The 27,307-nt window shown below is 38.9% G+C and overlaps 1 protein-coding gene across 2 annotated transcripts; it reads left to right on the top strand.

Moving 5' to 3' along the window:
- The first annotated feature begins 3,010 nt into the window (after positions 1-3,010).
- On the top strand, positions 3,011-26,849 carry LOC143856521 (Tetratricopeptide repeat (TPR)-like superfamily protein). 2 transcript variants are annotated; one of them, XM_077366764.1, is made up of 23 exons: positions 3,011-3,529; positions 3,702-3,763; positions 4,043-4,135; positions 8,129-8,201; positions 10,587-10,895; positions 11,175-11,239; positions 11,345-11,476; positions 11,828-11,869; positions 12,008-12,541; positions 12,658-12,815; positions 13,593-14,121; positions 15,126-15,188; positions 15,562-15,663; positions 15,784-16,104; positions 16,230-16,322; positions 16,413-16,514; positions 16,601-16,705; positions 21,014-21,147; positions 22,637-22,820; positions 23,145-23,276; positions 23,727-23,839; positions 24,064-24,145; positions 24,266-26,849. In XM_077366764.1, exons 1-23 carry the CDS (start codon positions 3,460-3,462, stop codon positions 26,447-26,449), a joined length of 5,682 nt encoding a protein of 1,893 aa, XP_077222879.1. In that variant the 5' UTR covers positions 3,011-3,459; the 3' UTR covers positions 26,450-26,849. The 2 variants fall into 2 exon arrangements, with proteins under 2 accessions (XP_077222879.1, XP_077222878.1); XM_077366763.1 differs by having other exon boundaries at positions 24,260-26,849.
- The last annotated feature ends 458 nt before the right edge of the window (positions 26,850-27,307 follow it).

Here is a 27,307-nt window from a genome sequence, read left to right as displayed (position 1 = left end):
GCTTAAGTGATAGATTCTTGTTTTTAAGAGTCCTAATTTAGTAGGCTTTTGGAAACCCTAACTCAATCTAATTGGGAAACTAATTAATTTCTACTTTTTATTTTTATAAATTAATATTTCGGGACAAAAATACCCCCCCTCCAAAAACGTTTTACGTTTTGGGGTATTCTAGTGCAATCCAAAAACAAGTGTTTGGCCTTTTGATGCCATTTTCCTTATTTTTAAGGAGCCTTGTGATATATGGACATCAACTGTCCTTAGGGCACTATTTTTCTGTCTTGAAAATATTTACATAAAAATAGAGAAAGAGAGCATAAAATCACATCTATTATCAATCATATAAAGAGCCATTGGATCATGTGTAAGATAAAGGACTAAAAGTATAATTCAATGGTTTGACTTCGAGGTGACATTTCCTTATTTTTCTGGCATATTTGGCAATTTTTCTTGATTTTCACCCTCTCTCTCTACGGTAAATTAGCATTCCTTCATTTTTTTTTTTTTCATTGGCTGTTAGGTACCTTACCGATATGCCAAAAGCTCCAGAGCTGATGGAACACGTCAGGCAAGGCGCTCTAAACCTGTCTTATACCAGGCTGGGTCCCAACCAGTCCCATCTCTCTCCAATAAATTAGTATTCCTTGATTTTTTTTTTATTTTTTTCTTCATGATTACCAAATGCACCCTTTGCATTTTAAATTAGTCCTTGTCAGCTTTTCATTTTTAGCCGTTCATTCACAGGCCATGCAATCTAAAAAGGGCTGAAATTGAAATTCGGACCCACATTCAAAGTGACTCTTTATCTGGGGCTTTGCCACAAGTGTGTCACCTATACAGGGGGAGAAAAATGGAGGAGTTTCGGTTCGTTTCGAACATAAGAACGGAAAATACGACTCAAATATCGGGCTCGTATCGGAACGGTGTCTGTAACAGAGCGCTAACTGTTGTTTCGGCTTGCGGGCTTTTCGGGAACTCTGATTTCGTCCGGACACGTGGCAGCCTTTTTACCGATGTGACAAACGGTTGACAAACGGTTTTTTCTGGAAGGTAGTCTGAAATTTGTTTAAGACGCTGACTATGCAAAACGTGTGGTCAAGATCAACGCTAAGGAATATCTTCGTATGCTCCTAGTCACATGGGGTATCTACAAGATGAAACCACGAAAATCATTGGTTTATATTTTTTGTACCAAACCCTAAGCCTAAATGGGGATTCATGGATCAAAGGGCCAGGATCATCAATCTAGGTGGGGTCAATGAAAATGAACCAATTGTGCCCCCTAGTCAGATCAAAGGACTTGATCATATCCAACATGGCACATGTGGGGCCTAGCAAGTGACTATTTCCTATTAGCATAGCATTTTCTTTATGAAATTTATTCAGTGGGGAAATTGCTAAAAAGAAAGGGATGTTATGCTGAGGGTCTGAGCTACATGTAGCATAAGGGCGGCAGCTGCACCTGTTGAGTTAGGCCAACTCCTTAATAGGCCCAGCCCCCTTTAAAATTTGAAGCCTGCCCCATATGTATAAATCCTGGCTCCGCCAATGCTAAAGAAAATACACCTATTGAGCTCCCATTCTGGCTCATGTATTTAATCAGGTCCGTTGATCCGAAAGTCCACCATAAGTCCGTTCAAATGCTACTGAGAACAGCTTGATTGGATGATCCTAGGCCATTGATCCAATAATCCATGTTTAAGTCTCTATGAAGAAAACCTAAACCGTTGATTTTTGCAGTCATTTAACTTATGGATATGCATATGATGTCCATTCAGCATGGGACCACGCCCCCATTGAAGATCAACGGTCTTGATTTCATGTACAAGTTTCCACTATGGGACCCAACAATTGCCTCTTTTTACCCTTGATCCTGATCCAATTGATCTCGGTCGGGTTTTTAATTGGAAAACCCGACTCAATCTTGGGTAGGCTGAGTTTAAAGAAAAAAAAAATGAAACCTGACCCGTCTCGACTCATATTGGGGTGCTGTGACTTTCTTAAGTATCTCTTGAATAACATAGAAAATTATTTTCCAAAATATTGATACAATCATTTCATTGAGGTGATCATGTCTGTTATGTGAAAATATAGTGTCCTTCTTATATTTAAACACTCAATGACATAAATTTAGATATTTTTGGTGTGAAGATTTATTTTTTTCTTCTTCTATGATCGTTAAAATTAGTCACTATCCTACGCTAAAAAATGAAAACCCGGCCCGACCCGACCCGACCCAAGAAACTATCTTAGGTAAGGTCGGGTTTACGAATCTCGGGTTTTCCTATAAAAAACTAGACCCGACCCGACCTGACCCAAGATAATTGTCGGTTAGCTTAGGGTTTTCGAAAACCTGACCCGCCAGACCCAAGTTGCACCCCTAGCTATAAGTCACCGTCTTTGTTTTGCCTGTGGGCCCTACATACACATGACATTGATTTATTGCTCTGATAGCTAGCCATCGATCTTCCAAATTAAAAACCATCAAAAAAAAAAAATTGGTTTCTCTAAAATTTCAATGATAATTTCAGAAATTTCAGCCCAAATTAAAAACCATGAACAAAAGTGCAAAACTATGTAAAATTAAAATAAAAGGTGATGACTGATGACGTCATGTTATTTTTTTTCTTTCGTCGTTAACAAATACAAGGTAAAAGAGGGAGAGAGAGAGAGTTTTACCGGAAAGAGAAAAAGGTTATGGGTTTGTCAGGGTGTGGATAGATATATATAGAGAGAGAGAGAGAAGGGAGAACACGGGAAAATTCAGGGGAGAATGAAAGGGAGATTTGATCTTGAAAAGAGAGAAACGAGAGGCCTCAAATCTCCAACCTCAAACTCTCCACGTAAACCCCACTCTACCTTATCCTATCTCTATTTTCTATCCTCTCTTCATCCATCCATCCCTTCCTTTCTTCTCTTAAACCCTATTCCTTTCCTTTTCTTTTCCCTCCTCTCTCTCTCCCTCTCTCTTTCTCCCTTTAACAAAGAACACAAATCTTTTCTCTTCAAAAAAAAGAGCTTACATTGTTTGTTTTTTAGATTTCAGTAGATTTCTAAAGGAGAAATAGAAACTGATTTCGCAGAGATTTCTGTTGTTCTTACTGAGATTGTTATAGATAGATTTCATCTTGATTTTTTTTTTTTAAGGAATTAGAAGCGAAATTTGGTAAGATTTCTCAATAACTTATCAACTATAGCTTGATTTCTACTTTCTTCTCATCAATTTCAGACATAGAATCGATTCAGATGTTCGATTCGATTCAGAATCGATAGATCTTCTGAAATTCAAATGCCGAGATTCGAAGTTTCTATTTCTTCTTAAACAATTTCAGATCACTCTCTGTTGCAATTCATAATCGATTGTGAAAAAATAGAAACTTAATTTCTTTGGAACTGATTTTGAGAACTCTGCAACAAGATTGTTTCAAAGAATCAAAAGAATCTGCTTTGCATTGATGCGAGATGGCTCCAAAAACAGGAAAAACGAAACCTCACAAAACCAAGGGAGAGAAGAAGAAAAAAGAAGAGAAAGGTATTTCCGTACTGTTTTTCTTTCTTCGCTAATTTATTTTGGGTGACGATAAATTCCCACCCCATGCAGGATGATTCACACCCCTTTAATGTGAATTGACGCTTTTTGACGTTAAACGAGTGTGAATTTAATTCATTTATTTTTGTTTTCTTATACTTGCTTGATATTACAGTTTTGCCCACTGTGTTGGACATCACCGTAGAAAACCCTGACTATTCTCAAGTGACGCTCAAGGTAACAAAATCGTTTTAAGTCTTTCTGTGAGTTTGTTTTGGATTTTGAGAACCGATTGAGTAAAAACTGATTATTGGACATAAAATTATACGTAAATTTGAGTTCAATAATCAGTTTTGGACTCGCAATCGGTATTCAAAGTGCGATGATTGCATGTGCTTGTTTCTGCTTTCCCCTCCCGAATCATCGCATTTGGTTGGCGTACATTAGGACCAATCAAAACATGACAAGTGGCTCATTTAAGACTCACTAGATGCTATCCGTACGATTTCTTTTTAGGGGATATCGACGGACAGGATCTTGGACGTACGGAAGCTACTCGCTGTTCACGTGGAAACATGCCACCTAACGAACTACTCGTTGTCTCACGAGGTAATCTTCTGCTTCCACTAACATGCGCCGGTAGGTGGTACTAGCTCTATGTGAAATTTGGTTTTCCATTTCATTTGATTCAAGCTAGTTGATATCCGCACTATTGGATGTTGATTGCATCTTGCTTTCTTGAGCATTGAGAGAAGAGGAATGCTAAACTCAAGGGCGCCATTGTAGAATTGGGATGAAAGGGTGCCCCATTGGATCCCCCTCACCATAGTGCATTTAACATCCTTTTATGGAGTTATTCTAAACTGAAGGGCGCCCTTGCAGAAATGGGGTGAAAGGACGCTCCCATTGTCACAAAGGGACGATTCTACATTTCTGACAATGGGAGCGCCCTTTCACCCCATTTATACAAGGGCGCCCTTCAATTTAGAATATCTCTCCTTTTGCGAAACAACCGATTAAGCCAAGAGCTTACGTTGTTGGCACTTATGGCTCTTCTTTTGGGTTGGCCTTGCATGTGGACTTTTAACATCAAGGGGCTATTGGGTTTTGAACCAGGACCTAACGTGAGGCAATAACTTCATACCCAATCAAAACAGCCAATTACTCCAAAAGCTTAAGCCGTTGGAGTTGGAGTTGGAGTTGGTGTTATTTAATTATTCAACACCTTTGAATTTGAAACTACTGTAAATGCATAATAGTGACAGTGATCCAATAGGGGCGCCCTTTCATCCCAATTTTGCAAGGGCCGTTCTGAGTTTAGCATTCCTCTTGAAAGAACATCTAACACTTAATTAGAAGAGTGCAAAATAGAGTAGTGCCATTATTCAATCGTCTTGAATGGGACCATTGACGTTGAGATGTTGTCCGAATACAATTAGCCCGCCACTTTCAGCAAAAATTGAAGGGGCCCACATGCGAAAGCATGTGTAGTGATATATTAGCCCCATTTTCTTGTCTGGGCCACCACCCCTTTTATTGTAAAAAAAGTTGTCAAAAATACATTAAAGAGGGTGTCCCAAGGGGACAAGGGCGAGAATATATCACTTCCCCGTGGATCTCATCATATCTTGCATGGGTCCCTTAAGATATGGACTATGTCTTGGAAGTTCGACTCATTTATACCAAAATATTGAGAACGACTAGGCACAAGAGAATTTCTATTATTCTTGAATTTCTTGGATGAATTACTAAGAGAATTAATGGTGCTTATAAAGAGCACTTACATGATAAATTACGATAACTATGGAAGGAGATATGTGTATAATATTCTAACCTAATTACTAATCAAACGTAGTTTCCTAATCTATCTAGGTTACCTGTCCTAGACAACTTGCCTAGTATAATAAGATGATCCAACGGTGAGATCTCCACATAATCCACCAATGAGATCTCATTGGAGATCTCACATATTCTAACATTGGGGATGAATTAGGATAGATTTTGGGGTCCCATTTTTACACTTGCAATTCATGGCCTTCAAACAAGCATTGTATGTGAAGTATGCATCCATGGTGAGCCTATATATAGTCAATTTTGCAAAAATCCATTTCTCGATCCATTTGTCTTATTCATTTAATTCATATGAGGTGTCAGTATCACTTAAAAGAGTTGCTGCAAAATTTCTTTTGTGAAACTGAAGAGAGAGTGAGAGAAGGGAATGCTAAACTAAAGGACACCCTAGTAAAAATCAGCGGCAAGGACACTCCAATTGGATCCAAGCTACCAGTGTGCATTTACCCAATCAAAGATGGGGCTCAACGATACGTTATATATTAATTATGGTTAAGTTTGCAATAAATAGTAGAAAAAAGCACACAATTTCACTGTTGTCCATATTCACTTTATGGTTAAGTTAGTAATAAAATATCCATTAGGTAGAAGGAGATGGCTGTATAATTTCTATAGATCAGAGGGTTAGGATCACCCTATGGAAATGATTTTTGGGGCACAACCTATTTACATTGTGGCCCAACAAATGGACGGTTTGGATCATCCTATGAAATGGGCTGTACCGTACTTTTTGAAAAACATAGGTTTATACCTATAAAATCTCTAGGTAGAAGTACTAGAAGTAGACTTACAAATTTAGGGAAAATTACCAATGGGGGACAAACATTAGGCAGAATTATCAACTGGACCTAGGCTTTTCAGAAATTACCAATGGGAGACAAAATCTGTCTTTTCAGTAAAAGCTGGACGAAAATACCCTTTGGCATATAAAACACGTTTTGACTTTGGAAGGGGGTTTTCAAGTCTCTACGATTGGGGTTATTAGGTATCAAAATGGGGTTACCAATTTCAGAACGGGGTTTTCAAGTCCCTGAAAATTGACCGAGAGTTCTGGAGTTTTGGAAGAGGGTTTTCAAGTCTTTAGGAATGGGGTTATCTAGTATAAAAAATGGGGTTACCAATTTCTGAATGGGCTTATCAAGTACTTGAAAATTGGCCGAGGGTATTGGAGTTTTGGAATGGGGTTTTCAAATCTCTAGGATTGGGGTTATCAAGTATCAAAATGGGGTTACCAATAACCCCAATCGTAGAGACTTGAAAACCCCATTCTGAAATTGGTAACCCCATTTTGATACCTAATAACCCCAATCGTAGAGACTTGAAAACCCCCTTCCAAAGTCAAAACGTGTTTTATATGCCAAAGGGTATTTTCGTCCAGCTTTTACTGAAAAGACAGATTTTGTCCCCCATTGGTAATTTCTGAAAAGCCTGGGTCCAGTTGATAATTCTGCCTAATGTTTGTCCCCCATTGGTAACTGGTCCACAAATTTAAAGTAAGGAGGAGTGCGGGCTGCATTTCTCAAATAATTGTCATACAAAATTATTGAATGAGGTGACAAAGACTGGTACTTCCTTTGTCTTCTCTTTATAGTAACACGACAATCATAGGGGAGGGTCCGCACTCCGCACCTTCACATTTCCCAATCTTGTGCCCCATCTGTGTATTTTTCACGTTTGTCTCCTACATTTGCATGTGGAATCAACATATGGTAAGGAATATTTCTTTCTCTCATTATTTTTAGTCATGTGAAGTATAACACAAGCAAAGAAGGGGCACAAGGGTGAAAAATGCAAAAGATGGTTACCCCTTCAAGGCTTCAACTGTTAAGGCTTCGTTTCTTTAAGTCTCGGTTTCTTTGTAAATGAGTGTAAAATTTGTTTACACCCGTTTTTAAGTGAAAAGAATGGATGTAAAATATGTTTTACACACATGTAATGCCAAAAGAAATAGAGCCTCATCAGAAAAAATTGGCTTAAAATAAGAAATAGAGCCTAAAGTACATGTCTTCTTGTCTGAGGCTCCGTTTGCTATGTTTAGTTGCTCCAAAGTCGAAGATCCGCCCAAAGCATATTTGGTTGAACAAACTCTCACTGACCACCCAACATCCTACCGGCATCATTATTACTCTTTTTTCCTACGTGGTGGTAATGTTCTCTTCTCTAATCTTCTCCCCATCTTTTGCCATTTTTTGTAAAATTTAGTTCTCCCCATCTTCCATTCTTGTCTTCTTCCCGGCTTCTTCTTTTACTAATCTCCCAGCCAGATTCAAGCAATATAAGAAATTAGGTGTCGATATGGAAAATGCAGCGATCTTAGACATTCACTTTGCCGAAGATTCTGTGCATAATCTTTTTTAAAGCACAATTTGAATAAAACATCTTACATTAAGTTTCTTTCAACGTAAAAATGGACTTAAAATTTGTTTTATGTAGTAAATATGAACAAAACAAAATTTTAGGTTGATTTATTTTCACCATGTGAACAGCATGCAAGGTATATACCTTTGTTTGTGTGTTATTTTTATCATACAAAATATTGCGTGCCTAATAAAATAATGTCATGTTAGAATTATAAAATATAATAAGAGGGCGTGCTTAGGATATTTTATTATTTTTTCTCATTGGCCCGCCGAGTGACAATTCACCCAATTGCTCATTAAACCAGTCTAGACACGTGGCAAAATATGATAGGCTGTCCCTAAAACACTCACCAAATTCACTAACGGGCACCTACTTTGCTAATGTGCGCAGATGCGAGGATCCAGGCTAAAAGACTCCGCGGATATCATCTCCCTCAAACCCTGTCATCTCACCATCGTTGAAGGTAAAAAAATAAGAAGTGGTCCTGATTTTAGTCTGAGGCCCTGTTAGGATAGCAGGAATTATTTGGAAAAGTTTGGAAAGGAAAAACATTTCTAAAAGTTCTTACTTGTTTTTATACACGAAAAAAAGATGACTTGAACCAACCCATTTCAATTTTTAGTCAGAGGGACCTTCAATTTATGATAATATCCCTTTAAATTAACTACAACCATATCATTTTCCTCAAACTTGTGGAATTTAAAACTTTTCCCAAGAAAATTCTTTCCATCAAAAATGTTTTTTTCTTGCAATCCAAACAGGGCCGAAGGTGAATGATAGAAACCTAGCCTAGCCTTTCGACCTGGCAAACGGGCGGGTTGGGTTGGGTTACCCGCAGGTCATCCAGGTGCGGGTCAGATAGGTTGGGTTAAAAATGACCGCCATCCCTACAGGTCAGCATTTAGGTGACCCACACCCATTGCAGGTGGGTTGGGTCAACTCGCGGGAAACCCACAATTTTTTGCCAAAGAGTGTTTTTTTGGGTGAATAAGGAAATTATAGCAACAAAACCAGAAGAAGAGACTTAGAAAAAATGCCCGGAGTACTCCCATTGCAAACGAACCCTTGTCCCTTTTATGCTAGGTTGCATTTCCTCTTAATCTAGACCGTCTATTTCTCTTTTTCTTTGATCTCACAGTTCGTATGGATTGCTTCTCAATGAAGTAACACAAAATGCCTGGAGTACCCTCCAAAAGAGAGAAATCCCCTCTTTTATCTGAAAGCTGCCTTTTGTTGTGAGTTAGGAAATGCGGACGGTATCCATTCGAACCAAAAAAAAGAAAAAAGAAAAAGCGGGTATCCACGGGTACCTACAGGTTCACCCGACCTAAACCATGTTTTGGCACGCAATTTTAACGGGTCACTCAAATGCCAACCCATGCCCGCAAATTTGCAGGTGGGTGGGTCGACCTGTGGGCATGGGTCGATTTTGCCAGGTCTAGTAGCCTTGCCTGTCTTCATCTTTGGGGCCCAACGAGGAGCTTTAAGTGACAGAGGAAGAGAATTGAGTTACACTAGGGGGCGATATTACCTAATTAAGATGCGTTTCTTGTTTTAGCGGTTTTTAGGAGTTTTTCATGCTCCCCTCACTCCCGCCCTCGCAAGTCTGTTCATCACCTGTTCATCTCTCACAATTGGCCCACAAATATTCCGTGAAATAGTCTAGTATTTTTCAAAAAGTACTTTACGGCTTACACAATTGGATGATCCAAACCGCATGCATTTGATGGGCCACAACGTAAATAGGTTGTGCCCCAAAAATCATTTCCACTGTCCACAAATTTAAGTTGTCATGTACATAAGTTTAAGAAGTGAACCACCTTTCACATTACAAACCTGAATGAAAACAATTATATAAAGGGATAATTACATTTACACCCCCTCTAGTTTCTGACACATCCACTTCAACCCCTATAGTTTAAAAAGTGACAAAGACATCCCCTCTAGTTTCGTTTTGTTTAAGGTTTGCCCCCTCAGCTGAAGGTTCGTCCATAGATTGAAGGGTTAGGATGATCCGATGGAGCTGATTTTTTGGGCACACCCTATCTATGTCAGGACCCATCAAATGAACGCTTTGGATCATCCAAATAATTGGGCCCATACCCGAATCCAAACACTACCAAACGCTTTGGATTCGGGTATGGGCCCACATTATTTGGATGATCCAAAGCGTTCATTTGATGGGTCCTGACATAGATAGGGTGTGCCCAATAAATCAGCTCCATCGGATCATCCTAACCCTTCAATCTATGGACGAACCTTCAGCTGAGGGGGCAAATCTTAAACAATACGAAACCAGAGGGGACGTCTTTGTCACTTTTTAAACTATAGGGGTTGAAGTGGATGTGTCAGAAACTAGAGGGGGTGTAAATGTAATTATCCCTTACATAAATGGGATTTGCTATGGTCCATAGCAAAAGACATTTTGCGGAACATGCATATGTTGCATGAGAGAGCAGCCACGTAGGCTCACTTTCCAACATATTTTGTCATTATTCATGAGGTAGCTGCTCTCTCATATGTTCTGTGAAATGCCTTTTGCGATGAACCCTAGCCGATCCCTATATAAATATACTTAAAAAATAATTTGGCATGTTATTTAAGAATTAAGATATGAGATTTTCTAGGGACCATCTTAGAAGCCATTTTGGTGGACCGGCTGTTGCATGAGAGAGCAGCTCTTATGTTTTTAATTTCCGTTTCGGGTATAATTTGGGTCCTCACCCAAACCGAAATTTCGGTGTTTTGGGCTGAAATTTTGACCGAAATTCTGTAACGAAATGTAAAAAAATTAATATTGTTAAGCTGATTCTCCCGCTCAAACCATCTCTCTCAACTCTCCTTGCAGAGGACTACACAGAACAACTATCCGTCGCACATATCCGACGCCTACTCGACATAGTCGCATGCACAACCTCATTCGGCCATTCTTCTGCAAAAAATGGAAGCTTGAAACCCGACTCACGCTCTAATCCTTCCCAACCAAATCCCAAAGAACCCTTCTCCTCAAACACTTCTTCTAATGGAAACATCAAAGGAGAAGGTGCTGCTAAAGAGGCCATGGAGAAAGCTGACTTGGCTTCTATGTGCCCTCCCCCAAAGCTCGGACACTTCTATGATTTCTTCTCATTTTCTCACCTTACACCCCCAGTCCAATGTGAGTGCACTCCTTACCTCCCCCCCCCCCCCTTTTTTTTTTTTTTTGAGGGCACACTCCTAACTTTATTAAAAGTTCGGTATGGCCAGCACCATAGGATGATCCAAACCGTCCATTAGATGGGCCACAGCCTATTTAATGGACGGTTTGGATCATCCTATGGTGCGGGCCATACCTTACTTTTAATAAAGTGAGGAGTGCCCTCATCAAAAGACAGTCGTGCTGATAACATTTCCCTTTGGGAATTGCTTAGATTTTTCTTATTTGATTTGTTTACAGACATAAGGAGATCTTCACGTCCATTTGTTGAGGATAAAAGGGAAGATGATTTCTTTCAAATCGATGTGGGTATACAATTTTTATTTATATTTGAATTTATGTAGAGTCGACCCTCCTTGTGTTTTGGCTGAGGATGGTTATATACTTATATTTATTTTTATTTTTTTCAGGTGAAAATTTGCAATGGGAAGCTTGTGACAATTGTTGCTTCCCGTAATGGGTTTTACCCTGCTGGGAAATTGCATCTTTTGAGTCATTCCTTGGCAAGCTTGCTGCAACAGATTAGCAGGGCTTTTGATGGGGTGAGTAATTGGAAGTTCTTCAGTTTTACTCTGGCAACATTTTTCGTTATTTATGTTTCATGGCTCTCTCTTTCTTTTTCAATGCTGTTCTGTTATTAGATGTGAAACAATCAATTACTCCAAACGCTTAAGCTGTTAGAGTTGGTATTGTTTAATCATTGCCATTAGGCAATAGCTCTGATAGCATGTGAAACAACCAATTACTCTAAAAGCTTTGGTTTATTTAAGCATTTATACTTCAACAATTTATGTTTCATGGCTCTCTCTCTCTCTCTTTTTTATGATGTTCTGTTATTAGATTTTGAGTTGATTTATGACAATTGGATTCTTTTAACTCGTCTATCATTGCAGACCTACAGTGCTCTTATGAAAGCTTTCACGGAGCACAATAAGGTGAATTTTCTACGTTAGACTTGGGAATCTTTCAGCCTTACGATTTAAAGTGTGCTGTTAGATTTGTACCTTCACTAATATGAACTCATAATAGCATTCCACTTATAATCTGACTAGAAAGCATTTGTTCCATTTCAGTTTGGGAATCTTCCTTATGGTTTCCGTGCAAACACATGGGTCGTCCCTCCGATTGTTGCTGATGCTCCATCTGTATTCCCCCTGTTACCTGTGGAGGATGAAAGTTGGGGTGGAAATGGTGGAGGTCAAGGAAGAGATGGGAAGCATGATCTAAGGCCATGGGCCAGGGAATTTTCGATCTTGGCTGCCATGCCTTGTAAGACACCAGAGGAGAGGCAAGTCCGAGATCGGAAGGCTTTCCTACTTCACAGTCTATTTGTCGACGTTTCAGTCTTTAAAGCTGTTGCAGCAATCCAGCATCTTATTGACAGTCGTAAATGCTTGAATGAAATGCCAAATGATCACCCATACTCAGTCTTGCATGAAGAACAGATTGGTGACTTAAAGATTAGAGTAACAAGAGATATGCCCGACGCTAGCACAAAGTTGGATGGTAAAAATGATGGTAGTCAGGCTCCAGGAATGTCTACGAAAGAGGTTGCTCAAAGAAATTTAATGAAAGGGATAACGGCCGATGAAAGTGCCACTGTCCATGTAAGAATTAGTTATTCTTTTCTGAAGTTTTATGCTTATCCATTGTAATATGATTTTGTTATTTATTTATCAACGATGTCCTTGTTAAACCCTGAAGTAGAGTAGTGGTGTTGCAGGATACTGCTACATTAGGTGTTGTGGTGGTTAGACATTGTGGATATACAGCTGTTGTTAAGGTTCCAGTCGAGGCCAATTGTGGGTGGAGTCCTGTACCTCAGGACATTGACATTGAAGATCAGCCCGAGGGAGGTGCCAATGCGTTCAATGTCAATTGGTAAGTATCCGGGAGACCTTGGTTCTATAGGGTGTTTAAGAATTAAGAGACCCAGTGGGGTATTTAACTAGTTATAAAGGTTTCAAGTTAACTTGGTCAAATACATAGCTTAATACTGTACTTACTCCCCTTATACATCACAGATGTGGGAATAGTGCTGCCGATACAGCCAACCCTTATACCCTTTCTACATAAAGAAAGCTACTGTACACAACCCATTTAGAAGAATCTGTGTCGGACATGTCTCAAATTCCAATACTTCAGGATTCTCCGAGGCACTTCTAGATCTCTTTTACATATTTTTTCTGCATACCACTACCACAACTTTACAATTACCTCAGGTTTTGAGTTTTACCCATTCTACTAGTAAATTTCGTAAATAAAAATAAATATTATATCATTTTAAAAAAGAAATAAAATATTTTATCTACTTAACCACATAAATTTTTCATTATATTTCTTATCATAACCATATTATTATGTAAGAAAACAAAATTTGAAAATTGATTAAAATTTTTTGGTGAATCCACGAATCGTTCTTTTTGAGGTTAGCCGAATCAGACACTCGATACCCGTGTCGGATTCCGACACTTGTATCCGTAATGCAACATAGTACACAACACAACACACACACACACACACACACACACACAAACACATGTAATTATTAAAATTAACACTTTACATTGTTTTAAGAAACTTCAGTGAAGACTCAAGACATGTTAAACTGCTTTGACCTTGTAGGTGAAATCATGACCTTTTGAATTTACTTTTCAGTTTGAGGATGCTGTTGCACAAGTCATCCACTCCTCAGTCATCTCCTGCCCCCCAAGGCCCAAGCTTTGTAGATTCGGAGGAGTTACAGTCCACTAGGTCTTTAGTACGGAAAGTACTTGGAGATAGTCTGGTGAAGTTGGAAGGAGAGGTTGCTAAGCAAAGAAAGTCTATCAGATGGGAACTTGGAGCATGTTGGGTGCAACATTTACAGAACCAGGCTTCAGGGAAAACTGAGTCTAAGAAAAGCGAAGAAACTAAAGTTGAGCCCACTGTCAAGGGTCTAGGAAAGCAAGGTGGACTTCTGAAAGAGATTAAAAAGAAGACAGATGATAAGAGCAGCAAGAATGATCCTGGAAAAGAAAATTCTAATTCTAATGGCTCTGATACAAGCAAGCAAAATGTGGCAGATACTGTTGATCAGAAGGAATTAGAAAGGCAAGACAGAGAAAAGGAAATGATGTTGAGAAAGCTGCTTACGCAAGCGGCATTTCTTCGGCTAAAGGAATCAGAAACTGGCCTTCATCTTAAGGTTCGCTCTGTGCAATTCCTCTGAGAAGGGAGATTTGCTTAATTCAGTTCAACATCATTGTTTCTCCTTACTAAAATTGCTCATAAAGCCAACTCACCTTGGGGACATTTCGCATAGGAGTTACAGGAGAACTGATGATTTAGCAGACACTTTGTACTTATTGCTATCACACCTGTCCTGCCGTGTCCGACACAACACGTGTGTCCTCACGTGTCAACACTCCTTTGGAAACTTTTAAATGTATTGGTAGGAGTGTTAGAGTTAATGTGGGTGTTTGGACACGTATTTGTGTAATAATCAATAATTTTGTGTAAGTACTTGTCACCATTTCTAGACTTTAAGATGTTGCCATGTCAGACAACTCATATCCGCGTCGAAACTCTACACACGAATCCATATCGATAAATTATGATTACATATACTTTCTATTTTAGCTGTGTCCCGTTTCTAAATTTTGGGGGTTTGCCATGTCCGACACTCCGTGTTAGTGTCGACACACAACAATCCTGTCTGTGTCCACAAATCATTGAGGGGAACAAATTATTCTTTCTTTGTTCACATTCTAGCTGCAGTTTATAAGCTTTTCATGCTGCATCTTGCATATGACCTAATTATTATGTGGCTTCAAAATGCATAGTGTCATTTCATGACATGGCTCTGTCGCTTCTGCCCAAGTTTGTATGGCCATGGCCAGCTGTGGTCATACATAACTTATGTCATAATATCTTGACATGGCTATGTCACTTCGACATGTAAGAAAAAACAGTTTTTTTCATTAGTTATTAATTTTCAAGAAACTCTTTTGATTCCTTACAACGCTGATCAATCAATTTGCTGCTATTAACACATCAGACTGTTCTCTGTGGGAAATGCATCTCATGTTAGACGTGTGATACATGATTCCAATACTTATTCTTATCTTTACTAGCTTGATAATGAACCTTTTTCTTGCGTTATGTAGCTCCATAATATTAACTTTGGTCTCATTTCATGCTTACTGGCAGTCACCTGATGAGTTGACTGAGATGGCACATAAATATTATGCTGATACTGCATTACCAAAACTGGTAAGGTTTATTTTCCTTCTTGATGCCATTTTTATATTGAACGATCCTTTGCTATGATACCCAGATATGGATACGGATACGGAATTAATGATAAGTTTAATTTAACTTAGACGATGGAATTAATGATAAGTTTAACATCTGTAAGACACATGTTCAGAGTTGTCATTTTAAAACATAAGGCACTGATAACTGAGAAGTGAAAAACATGGTAGTTAATTCTAACAGAGGCATATATTTTAAACAAGATAATTATTTGACCAACTGAAGTATCCATGAAGTATCCGTGAAGTATCCCGGTATTGTGTCATGTCGGGCACTGTTCCTGTGGTATTTAGTGATCTAGTTGATATGGTGTCACCTAAATTTTTATCAGGTGGCAGATTTTGGTTCCCTCGAACTTTCTCCAGTTGATGGGAGGACATTGACTGATTTTATGCATACAAGGGGATTGCAAATGTGTTCTTTGGGGCGTGTAGTAAGTGCTTCAAATTTGATCTATAATTTCCCTATGCTTTTGATTTATTTCTGATCTATATTTTTTATCGAGTAGATTTCTACATTTGATTTCCCTTAATTTTCTTCAACGTCTTTTCAGGTTGAACTTGCAGACAAGCTTCCACATGTGCAGTCACTCTGTATCCACGAGATGATTATTCGAGCCTTTAAGCATATACTGCAAGCGGTTGTTGCGGCAGTTGATGACACTGCTGAATTGGCTGCGGCAGTTGCCTCATGTTTGAATATCCTTCTAGGATCCTCATCAGTTGAAAATGCTGATATGAGTTTAAGTAATGATGATAACCTCAATTGGAAGTGGGTGGAAACCTTTCTTTTAAAGAGATTTGGGTGGAGATCAAAAGAAGAAAGTTTTCGTGATTTAAGAAAGTTTGCCATTCTTCGTGGGCTTTGCCACAAGGTACCATACCTTGTTTTTTTATTCTTGGCTTCCACTAAGTTGAATTATCTTATTTGTTTCCAAGTTAGATATCTTATCCTTTTTTCCCTTTCGCTGAAAAACTTCCATGAACTTACCTTTATTAGGTTGGACTTGAGCTAGTTCCCCGAGATTATGATATGGATACCGCATCTCCGTTTAGGAGGGCAGATATTATCAGCATGGTCCCTGTATATAAAGTAAGTTAATGATTCGGTTAGATTTGTACTGGAAATTAACACCAATAATGATCATTAGAAAGCATTGACACCTATAATTCTCAACTACAGCATGTAGCATGCTCATCTGCTGATGGGCGCACGCTTTTAGAATCGTCCAAGACTTCATTGGATAAAGGAAAACTAGAGGATGCTGTCAACTATGGCACTAAGGTGACTTTTCATTCTTAACAAATTCTGTTGGTGGGCTATATTTTAAACCCTAACATTTCCTATGTTCAAAATTTTGAATTTTGAAGGCACTTTCAAAACTTGTGGCAGTATGTGGTCCTTACCATCGCATGACAGCAGGAGCATACAGCCTTTTGGCTGTGGTGCTTTACCATACTGGAGATTTTAATCAGGTAGTTTGTTTTGACAAGCATACATGCATAATAACATGCATAAATTATATATATATATATATATATATATATATATATATATATATATGTAGAGAGAGAGAGAGAGAGAGAGAGAGAGAGAGAGAGAGAGAGAGAGAGAGAGAGAGAGAGACACAGAGACGTATGCTATTCACCATTATCTGATCGAAGCACGGATGAATGGGGTTCAGTCTTGGTGAGGGAAGTCTGAAATCTCTGCATGCATATGGAAATAGACTCAATTTAATTTGGTATGAAAGTGTTAAGCATACACTTCCCTTTCATGGGTCAACAAGTGTTACATGGACAGTAGTTTTTTTTTGGGTCAGATACATCTAGCTTGTTTGGTTTGCACATTTGTCATAGTTAGCAGCTCCGTACACACAATATTGTCACTATCATCAATATTGATATCATCACTATAATCAATATCGATATCGTCTAACGCCACTATTACACTATTTGTGAAAAAACTTGGAGCGGCCTTCCTTTTGCCCTACTACAGATACGAAAATAATGTAAAAATTGGATTCACTTCTCAACTGCTCGTATTAGAGATAGGATTTGTTGAGGAAGAGAAGAGAAAAGAATGAGTTGGAGAGTAGCTCCCCCTCACTTATGTATTTATATAGAGTGAAAAGTGAGTACAAAGACTAAATTGCCCTTGGGCACATATACACTTCTAACACTCCCCCTCAAGCTGGAATGAATATATAATGCATTACTAGCTTGTTACAGATATCATTTAGTTTAGCTTTACTCAAAGACTTGGTAAAAATCATCTAGCTGATCCGCTGATCGAGTGAAAGTAGTGTATATCTCCCCCTTTTGGATTCTCTAGCGTATGGAATGGCAGTCCACCTCTATGTGTTCGGTTCACTCATGGAAGATAGGATTGGTGGCAATGTGGATAGCAGCCTTATTGTCGCATTACAATTGAGCCGGGGATGAGGAGGAGAAGGCAATCTCAGATAGGAGAGTGCGCAACCATATAAGCTCCCCACTAGTATGTGACATGGCTCAGTATTCGGCTTATGCACTCGATTTGGCTACTACATCTTGCTTCTTACTTCGCCATGATACTAAGTTACCTCCAACGAAGGTACAATATCCCAGTAGTGGATCTTCAATCTGCTGGTGACCTTGCCCAGTCTGCATCACAAAATCCTTCTAACTTCTCATGGACGTGTCTCTTGAAAGCAGTCCTTTCCCTGATGTGCTTTTCAAGTATCGAATAATCTGAACCACAGCTGCCTAGTGGGAGGTACGAGGAGCACTCACGAACTGGCTAACAACCTCCACTGCATATGAAATATCTGGGCAAGTGAAGGGTTTAGAGGAGAGGGGCGAGTGAGAGGTAAAGGGAATTAGTGCTTAGAGGTGAAGGAGAAGGGGCGGGTGAGGGATTAAAACGTGGGAGGGAAGGAGGGGGGTTTCCAGTGGGTTCCGGCTAGGGTTTAGGGGAGGGAGAGGGGTTACAACGAGGGATTAAGGGTGGGGGGTCAGTTCCAGCGAGGGTGAAGCATGGGGGCTGGTACGGTGGGGATTGGGGGGCAGAAAGGAGGTAGAGGCGAGAGAGAGAGTGGATGGGAGGGGTAGAGACGTGAGGGAGAGAGGGCTGAGGGAGGCAGGCGTGAGAGAGAGAGAGAGAGAGAGAGAGAGAGAGAGAGAGAGAGAGAGAGAGAGAGAGCTGAGGGTTGGGTTGAGACAAGGTGAGGGTTAGGGTGGAGTGAGGAGAGGGGAGGAGGAAGAAGGAGCTTCAATGGTGGTACCTAGGGTACCACAACCCTATGGCTCTGATACCATGTTGAGGAACAAAAGAGAAGAGAGAAGAGAAAAGAGTGAGTTGGAGAGTAGCTCCCCCTCACTTATGTATTTATATAAAGAGTGAAAAGAGAGTACAAAGACTAAATTGCCCTTAGGCACATATACACTTCTAATAGGATTGACTATGGATTTGAGCCATGGCACATGGTTTCATAGACACATTTGATTTCAGGCACCGACACATGCTAGGCATGTTAGACACTAACTGACACACCATGTGCAAGTGTCATCATCTAAAATATGTTATTTCCATGTTGAATATGGCGGCACCATGTATTGGCGCATTACAATAGAGAAGCCAGATTGTAGGTAAAAAAGTTATATTTGAAGCCAACAAAGCTCAAACTCTAAATAACTTAACCCTTATTGACTTTTCATAAAGTTTTCTGTTTCCTCAAATGAGCAAGGGATAAACGCCTCCAACTAAGAAAATCTCCCCAAACCCATAATTTTGAAAGAAGAGAGGAAGAATACATTTAAGAAAGGAGGAGAATAGAGGGAAAAAAGATGAAAAAATATAAGAGAAAGTTACCTAACACATCCAATTTTCCCTCTTTCTTCTCTCTGCTTGTATATTACAATGACAAGAAAAACCAGCGTTTAAAAACTTGTACTTGGGCAAGTCAAAGATGTATTTGATCGACTAAGAGAAAATTGATTCTACTAAGGCAAATCAATGATTAATTTGGGGCTTTTCTAAACCATGACTAATATCTCATCTTTTTTCCAAAAGACATAAAGAGTAGTCCTTTGTTGCTTCGAAATGCCATCAGTACCCTTCAAACCTTGGATTTCTAATCTAAATTATTGAACCCTCAAGGCAATCAAGGTGTGTTACCCCATTATTTATTTCAGCCAACACCTCTTTTTTTTTTTTTTGGAAATGTCCAAAACAAAATTAACATCATTCAAAAAAAATTGTTGAACCCTCAAAAACAGTAAGATTTGCAAATCAACACACACACACACACACATCCCTCTAAATAACTATTTTTCCTTTTTCTTTTTAGGACTGGGATAGGTGTCCTTATGTGTTTAATTATTCATTATGACTTACTGTTTGAAATGTTGCAAAACAAAATAAAAGTTGTTTCAAACACCCCTGCATATAGTGAACATGACAGTCATTTTTGTGTCCATTAAAATTTTCAGATATACATTCACGCTGTCCAGTTATATAATTTGGCTAATAGCTTCACTTTGTGATGAGAAAATATACCTTTGGGATGTCAATCCAAAATGAAAGATGTTATAATATGTATTAGCTATTTTTCCACAAGCCTATGGAAATAATTTTCAGGTATGCCATTCTTATGACAGACGCCATTATTTCTTTCATGTGGATGAAAATGACAATTTTGTTTATGAATGCTATAGAATTTACTCAATATGAAAGAAAGTGATACTTATATATGATACAGGTCCGTATTGTCTTATACGAAACAGTGCAGTTCTTGAGCCTGGTATAAGCTGTTACTATATGAAAGCACAAACATGCTTATACACTTGCCTTTACCTAGCAACAATCCGAAAGGCATGCATATCATATCAGACTATGCTGTAATTTCTGATGATACACTGACCAATTGAGATATTTGGTAAAGCACAAACAAGGTTTTATTGAAATGTGGTCATTCACCAAAATACAAAATATATTATGATATGTGGATATCTATAACATTCACAACTATATGCCATCTGATATATATAGTTATATACTAAAATGTACAGGTCCCATTAGTTTACGGCTGGATCAGAGCACCAAACTTTTGCCTATTTATATCATCAAGAATTTTGGATATCTTCAAATATGCTTATGTTAACCTTTATTTTGCCATTAAAAAAACCTTTATTTAGTTAAAACTTCAAGCACAATATAATAGTTATTAAAATATAAACAGATGTTTACTCAAGCATCCACATACCTTCATTTTGCAAATGTTTTGTCAGACACTTGAAGTCCCTCTCTATCATCAAGCACATTGACATATTTAACATAGGGTGGGATAGTAAAATGTGTCGAATGTAATTTTCTTAGAAAACTCTAAGAAATATCTTGGATTAGATTAAATTAGGGTTGTAATTCATTTCTTGTAAGCTTGCTTTAGTTTTGAGGAGGTTTCGGCACTCGAAGAAAGTTTATCTTTCGGGTCAAAATTTCCTATAAATATAAGAATAAGAATGTATTTTGAACCATCCTTGGCTTGTAGTTTACTCAAGGTACATATATATGTCGTTTGATCTATTTATGCTCTTGATTGAGTGCAAGGGGTGCAGGTTTCTAACTTCATGAATTTCAAAAGCATCTCATAGTATTCTAATAGTCTTCAATGCTATTTTCTCTGTTGATTGAATTAAGTGGTTCCAAATATGGATGCTGTTGTAAGATTTGCCTCCTTGGCACATTACATGTATTTCAAGCAAATGTTCTAGACTTCAACATTCAATTGCACTTTTAAGCAGGCAACCATCTATCAACAAAAGGCTTTGGATATCAATGAGAGAGAACTTGGTCTCGATCATCCGGATACAATGAAAAGTTATGGGGATCTTGCTGTTTTCTATTATCGTCTTCAACACACTGAATTGGCCTTGAAGTAAGTTTAACGATATCTAACAGTTGTAACTCCATGTCTATTTCCTTGGTGATTTCTAATACCTGATATTTTCCAATATAGTGGCAGAAGATGCCCTGCCTTCTAGTTTTCACTAATTCATGGAAATATAAGTTGTTCTTTGACTTCTTTCTACCTTTCTTTTTTGGATTTTTCATCCTGTTTTGTCTGTATTTGTTTGTTGCATCTGTGGATCTTGATAGTTTGAGTAAACTGTTTTTAGAACTTGAAGAAAACTTTATCCTAGTATGATGCTGGGGGTGCCTTTTTTATTCAACCTGTGCACTCATAGTTCTGCCTTGAGTGTTTCCGTAGTGGATAATTTGAAAGTGATCACCTTTTGGAACTGTATGCTGAATTTAGCTAAATTTTGGTATGCGGATTATTCTCAATAACCAGCTCTGCCAAGCGAAATGAGTGTGGAAGCACTCCATGTTCTATAATCATCTAGTGTCTGTACCAATGTACCATATCTTTTGCGGGGAATGACTTAGTTACAAAAAAAATTCTTTTTGTGAGAACATATACATACATACATACATGGTCCCCACTCCTATTCAACCCAGCTCTCAAATCCTAACACATGGTGCATGTTTTGTTGGCTGGACCCCTGCCACAAGATAGGGCCCACCATGCATGGCCTCACAATCTAAAACCCTCCCTCGTTGGTGAGATCTTACAATCTTAGTATTTGATCAATTGATAGCAGTTGCCAGCCATTGTTATTCAACTATGTTTTTAAAGGCAGAGGCACTCAGACATATCTCAAGGCTTAAGCTTCATGAATTTCTTAGTTTTTTTGTATAAAATTTCACAAAAAAAAAAGACAATTTGAAAAATAGCAAGAAAGAGTAAAATTTATAAGCAGATCTGTGCTTCATTTCCCAGGCATAAATTATCAAACAATTAAGAATAAGAATAAACTTCAAACATCCAACACATCGAAAAAGATAATAAAGCCCACAATCTCGATCGCAACCCATAACAAGCCAATAAGTCACAGAAACAAGTATTGGGTTTTTAGTTAATGGCTTTATTTGAGTTTACAAATAGCAAAATATCACTCCACAAGTCTATATCACATCACCACAGTTTTACAAGACAAAAGTCACAAAACACAGAGGGATGGATATTTTTTTCGAAAGGTAACTAGTATTATTTCTTAATCAAAGAGGAATGGATATTAAAGTCTTAGATTCATTCCTCCGGCTCTTGATATTCACCACGATAGATCTTGACGGGAGAAATTACCTGAAAGTGACAGATTTCAATTCTGATGGATAGTTATAGAGGAATTGGGAAAAAAAAGGTTATCTCCAAAACATAACCTTAAAAATTACACGTGGAATGTGGTATGTATTGAATTATCAGACATGTGCGACAACACACGTCACTAGTTGTTGAGATATGTGAGTTGTGGACTGTATCTTTTAACATGTATTTGCTTACTGTATATTTTTGCTGGTTCCAGATATGTGAATCGTGCACTGTATCTTTTGCACCTCACCTGTGGCCCCTCGCATCCAAACACTGCTGCCACTTACATTAATGTGGCAATGATGGAAGAAGGCCTGGGGAACATCCATGTTGCACTCAGATACCTCCATGAGGCTCTCAAGTGTAACCAAAGACTGCTTGGACCGGATCATATACAGGTCGGTCTTTTTCGCTCATTTATACAATGGTAATTTTTTATACGGAAATGATATCAGCACAACCATGTTTTAATAATTGCACAAATGCGGCCTGTCTTTTCTTTTTAATTGGCTTGTGAGAGCTTTTTGGTGACTGAAAGAGCCTTTTGACAGCTCTTTAAATAATAAAAGATAAGACGTGTTAGTGCAAACATCAAAACATGGGTGTGCTGATAACATTTCCCTTCTTATATTGCTTCCCAAGTGGTATAATGAAGCTCTTTATCAAGCAACCCTACCACAAAGGCAGATGATTAACCTATTTTTTTGTAATCTATTTCACAGACTGCAGCCAGTTATCATGCCATAGCAATTGCTCTTTCTTTAATGGAAGCCTACTCATTAAGTGTGCAGCATGAACAGACCACTTTACAGATACTGCAGGCCAAACTTGGAACAGAAGATCTTCGCACACAGGTATCATCTATGTCACAGGTATCTTTGATATTTTCAAAATATCACGTTTTTATAGTGACATTTTGATAAAACGACCAAATCCCGGAATATCCCTAGATTTTAAAAATATAGCTATATTTTCATTTTTATCATAAAATACCGCGATAATATCTCGATATCATCCTGGTATTTTTACGATATTTTTTATTTTATATTTTTCTTAAATTTTATATATATTTTAAATACTTTTATTTTTATTTTTCTTCCCGAAATAAACCCAAAAAAAATAAAATAAATTATATTACCTGAGATTTTTCCTTGCCGAGAAATTCCCAAGAACGATATTTGTGACATAGGGTATCATCAAGATCATTTTTTTTTGACGGTGGAAGCTCATATTTGCATCTTGATCAGTCTCTCTGTTTAATAATACACCTTACGTATATTTGCGAATTCTGTTTGGACATGTAGGATGCTGCCGCATGGCTTGAATACTTCGAGTCCAAGGCACTGGAGCAGCAAGAAGCTGCTCGCAACGGTACCCCGAAGCCAGATGCATCTATTGCGAGCAAAGGCCACCTGAGGTAATAATAGTAATAATAATTGGATCTTAACTCAATAGACTTTTTATTAACTTCGTTGATATTTTTCATCTTTTTCAAAGGGCTCATGTCAAACTTGATTTAAATGATTTTCCCAGATGTTGGTGTTAATTTACCTTAGGCAACTCACTCATCTCCAAGTTTTGATGATGATCTAGGGTGCCATTCTTGGTAGGAATCTGAATTTCTTTTCCCTTTTGAACCAGTGTATCAGACCTTCTGGATTATATAAACCCGGATGCAGATCTGAAAGGAAGAGATTTCCAAAAGAAACAAGCGCGTGCGAAGGTATTTTCCGACTCGCATGTACTGAGACATCTTAGAATCCCACTTATATCATCCTAATTTCTTCTTTCTTCATCCAAATAAAATTTTCCTGATTAAATTCCTCATTGTCCCCAGCTGCAGATTAGAGGCAGACCAGGCCAAAACCAATGGGAAACAGTCGCAGATGAATTTCAGAAGGATGATGCAACAATATCTCCAACTTACCCTGTGACTGAGAACTCAATTAACAAAGAAATTAACACAGACGCTCAGTCTCTGGAATCTAAAGGTGAGAAACCTGTGATTAATGTGGTTATAGATGGCCCTCAATTTAACCAACGGGATGACATGACCCCACTGGAGGACACCTCTGATGAAGGATGGCAAGAAGCTGTTCCCAAAGGGAGGTCACCTGGGAGTCGTAGAACTTCTGGTGTTAGGAGACCAAACCTAACAAAACTGAATACAAACTCGATGAATGGCTCAGAATCTGTACGATATAGAGCACGGGCTTCCAACTTTCCATCCCCAAGACCATCTACAAATGAGGCTACTGCCACTAATACTGCTGTTTCTGTTGCCAAGAAGTTAGTGAAAAGTTCGAGTTTCAATCCAAAACTCACTAATACCTTGATCTCAGCAAATAGCGTGGAGAAATCTGTTAATGTAAAGTCAGCCCCGGTGAGCCCCGCTGCCTCAGGCCAACCTCCAAAGACTCCTCTAGCAAGTCCAATCAGTGTCCAATCCGCCGGAAAACTTCTGTCCTACAAGGAAGTAGCATTGGCCCCACCAGGGACAATAGTGAAGGCCGTGATTGAACAGCAGCCAAAGGATAATATTCAAAAGGTAAGCGAGGAAACAGCTGCGGTGGAACCAACACAAGGTGATCAAGAGATAGTCAAGGATGAAGAAGAGAAAACAGTTCAGAATCCAGTCAAGAAAGCGCAAGAGTTATTGTCCTCTGAAATAAAAAGTTGTGTTGTTGAGGAAACAAAGGTAAGTGATATTGCAGTGATAGAATCCTGCCAGGAAATGCTGATAGTTGTTGAGGAAAAAGAAGCGGAATCAACTGAAGTTGCTGTGTTAGAAATCAAGAATTCCGATTCCCCTAAAGAGTCCAACACTGTTTCATCGCAATCGGAGATGTCGGAAACAGGAGGGTCTGTGGAGAATGAATGCTTGGATACTCCCACTGCCTCGGAACCTCAATCAGTTGTAAAAGAAGACATCTCTCCCTTGCTCGAAAAAAATGCTACTATTTCGGAAGAGAAACTGGAGGGGACAGATGAGAACACGCCACATTTAAACAGTGGAAGTGAAAGTGAAAATTCAGTAAAATCTGAAGATCAAAAGCAGGATGAAGTGGCGGAAACTGCGAGAGAGACGAGCAAGAAGCTCTCGGCGGCTGCACCTCCATATAATCCATACATGATCCCAGTGTTCGGGTCAGTTCCAATGACAAGTTTCAAAGATCATGGAGGAATTCTGCCCCCTCCAGTGCATATTCCCCCAATGCTGACGGTTAATCCTGTCCGTAAATCTCCGCATCAGTCAGCATCAGCTAGGGTTCCATATGGCCCCCGGCTCTCCGGCGGTTACAACCGAGGAAATAGGGTTTCACGTAGTAAACCCGGCGTGCAAATTGATCAGGCTGTTGAAGGGAATCGCTTTAGTCCTCCTATGATAATGAACCCACATGCCGCGGAGTTTGTACCAGGCCAACCATGGCTTCCCAATGGTTTCCCAGCATCCCCGAATGGTATTCCAGTCTCACCAAACAATTTTCTGGCATCTCCAAATGGCATTCCAGTGTCTCCAAACGGTCTTCCGGCATCCCCTAACAGTATTCCGGTGTCCCCAAGTAGTTTCCCAGTGTCCCCAGATGGTATTGTGGTGTTGCAAAACAGTTTCCCAGTATCCCCAGACAGTATCATTCCATCACCAAACTGTTTTCTAGTGCCACAAAACTGTGTAGCAGCATCTCCTATGCTTGTCACTGTTGAAGCCAGCGAAAATCAAGTGAAGGGAGAAGAGAATGTTGGTATAGAACAGCCTCCAGAGGAATTCAAAGATGAGAAACCAAATGAGCAAACAGATCAATCTGCTGAAAGTGAAGAAACCAATTTAACAGTTGAACAAAATCTCACTTCTACAGTTGCTATTTCCGAAGATCATGTCGAGACAATGGAAGCTCATGTGGAGGTGAAAGAAGCTCCTGTGGTGGAAAAAGAAGCTGGCGGCGAAATAAGAATCGAGGAAAAGCCAGTAAAATGTTGGGGAGATTACAGTGACACTGAGGTTGAGGCTGTTGAGGTTACCAGTTAAAAGATGACATACTCCTGTAGGTAACTGCAAATTGCCATATTTTTGCAATTTTAATGGGGAAGACGAATGGGAAGAAGAAATGAGAGAGAAAATCATAGGCAATATGTCGGAATTAGGAGGAAAAAGTAGAGTTCTTTCCATCAAACTCTCCAACAAGGAGATATTGGCGGCGGGGGTGATTGATGTTTCCATGATTTCGCAGAGATGGTGGAAGGAGAAGCATTGTGAGGGTGGGAAAGTTTCCAACTTGCATTGCTTTGTTTATTTATACTACTATGTGAAAGAAATCTACTAAAAGACCATCTCTGGAGTTTTGTATTGGTGTCAAAATCCACTTTCAATTCTAATTTGAATGTTTCCAGGCCAGTTGCTGTTTGAATCTACAGCAACCTTAGAGTGATCTCATCAGATTCTGGTTGAGTAAAGATAAATGATCCAAAACTTGGAAGTTGGTATCTGCTAAAGGCTGAATTACTTCCCACATGCTTGAAAATACATGCATATATCATATATATGTAGCCAAAATCGGAATTAGTATTCTTAAAAACATAAGCTTTCCATTCAATGTTGCTTTTGCAGTGACTGTTTGCTGTGTAAAAGACAACATCCTCTTGATTGCTGCTATAATGGGCTGTGTTGGCGTATGGTCCAAAGTGGGGAGCCTGCTTGGGTACAAGACTCAGCGGAACCCAGCCTGGTACGGGATAAGTTTAAAGGGCTTAATCTAACATTCATCATGGCGTACCTAAGATTAGGTATCAGAGCTGTCATCACATTACTCACATCACGTATCACGGAAGGTGGGACTTATGGAGATAACTACCTCAGAAGGACTACTTCGTAAAAGAGTGGAAGTTA

The sequence above is a fragment of the Tasmannia lanceolata genome, unplaced genomic scaffold (genome assembly GCF_043159265.1).
Source record: "Tasmannia lanceolata isolate RefF3 unplaced genomic scaffold, GAP_Taslan_0.1 ptg000023l, whole genome shotgun sequence".
Lineage (NCBI taxonomy): Eukaryota > Viridiplantae > Streptophyta > Magnoliopsida > Canellales > Winteraceae > Tasmannia > Tasmannia lanceolata.
Note: the sequence above shows the minus strand (reverse complement) of the source record. Positions and strands in the feature narration are given on the sequence as shown.

Excerpts from the sequence above, each read along its gene's own strand:
- LOC143856521 (XM_077366763.1), top strand. The coding sequence starts at position 3,460 with ATGGCTCCAAAAACAGGAAAAACGAAACCTCACAAAACCAAGGGAGAG. Across the intron at positions 16,706-21,013 it reads ATACTGGAGATTTTAATCAG|GCAACCATCTATCAACAAAA; the intron begins GTAGTTTGTTTT and ends ACTTTTAAGCAG. Across the intron at positions 23,277-23,726 it reads CAGAAGATCTTCGCACACAG|GATGCTGCCGCATGGCTTGA; the intron begins GTATCATCTATG and ends TTGGACATGTAG.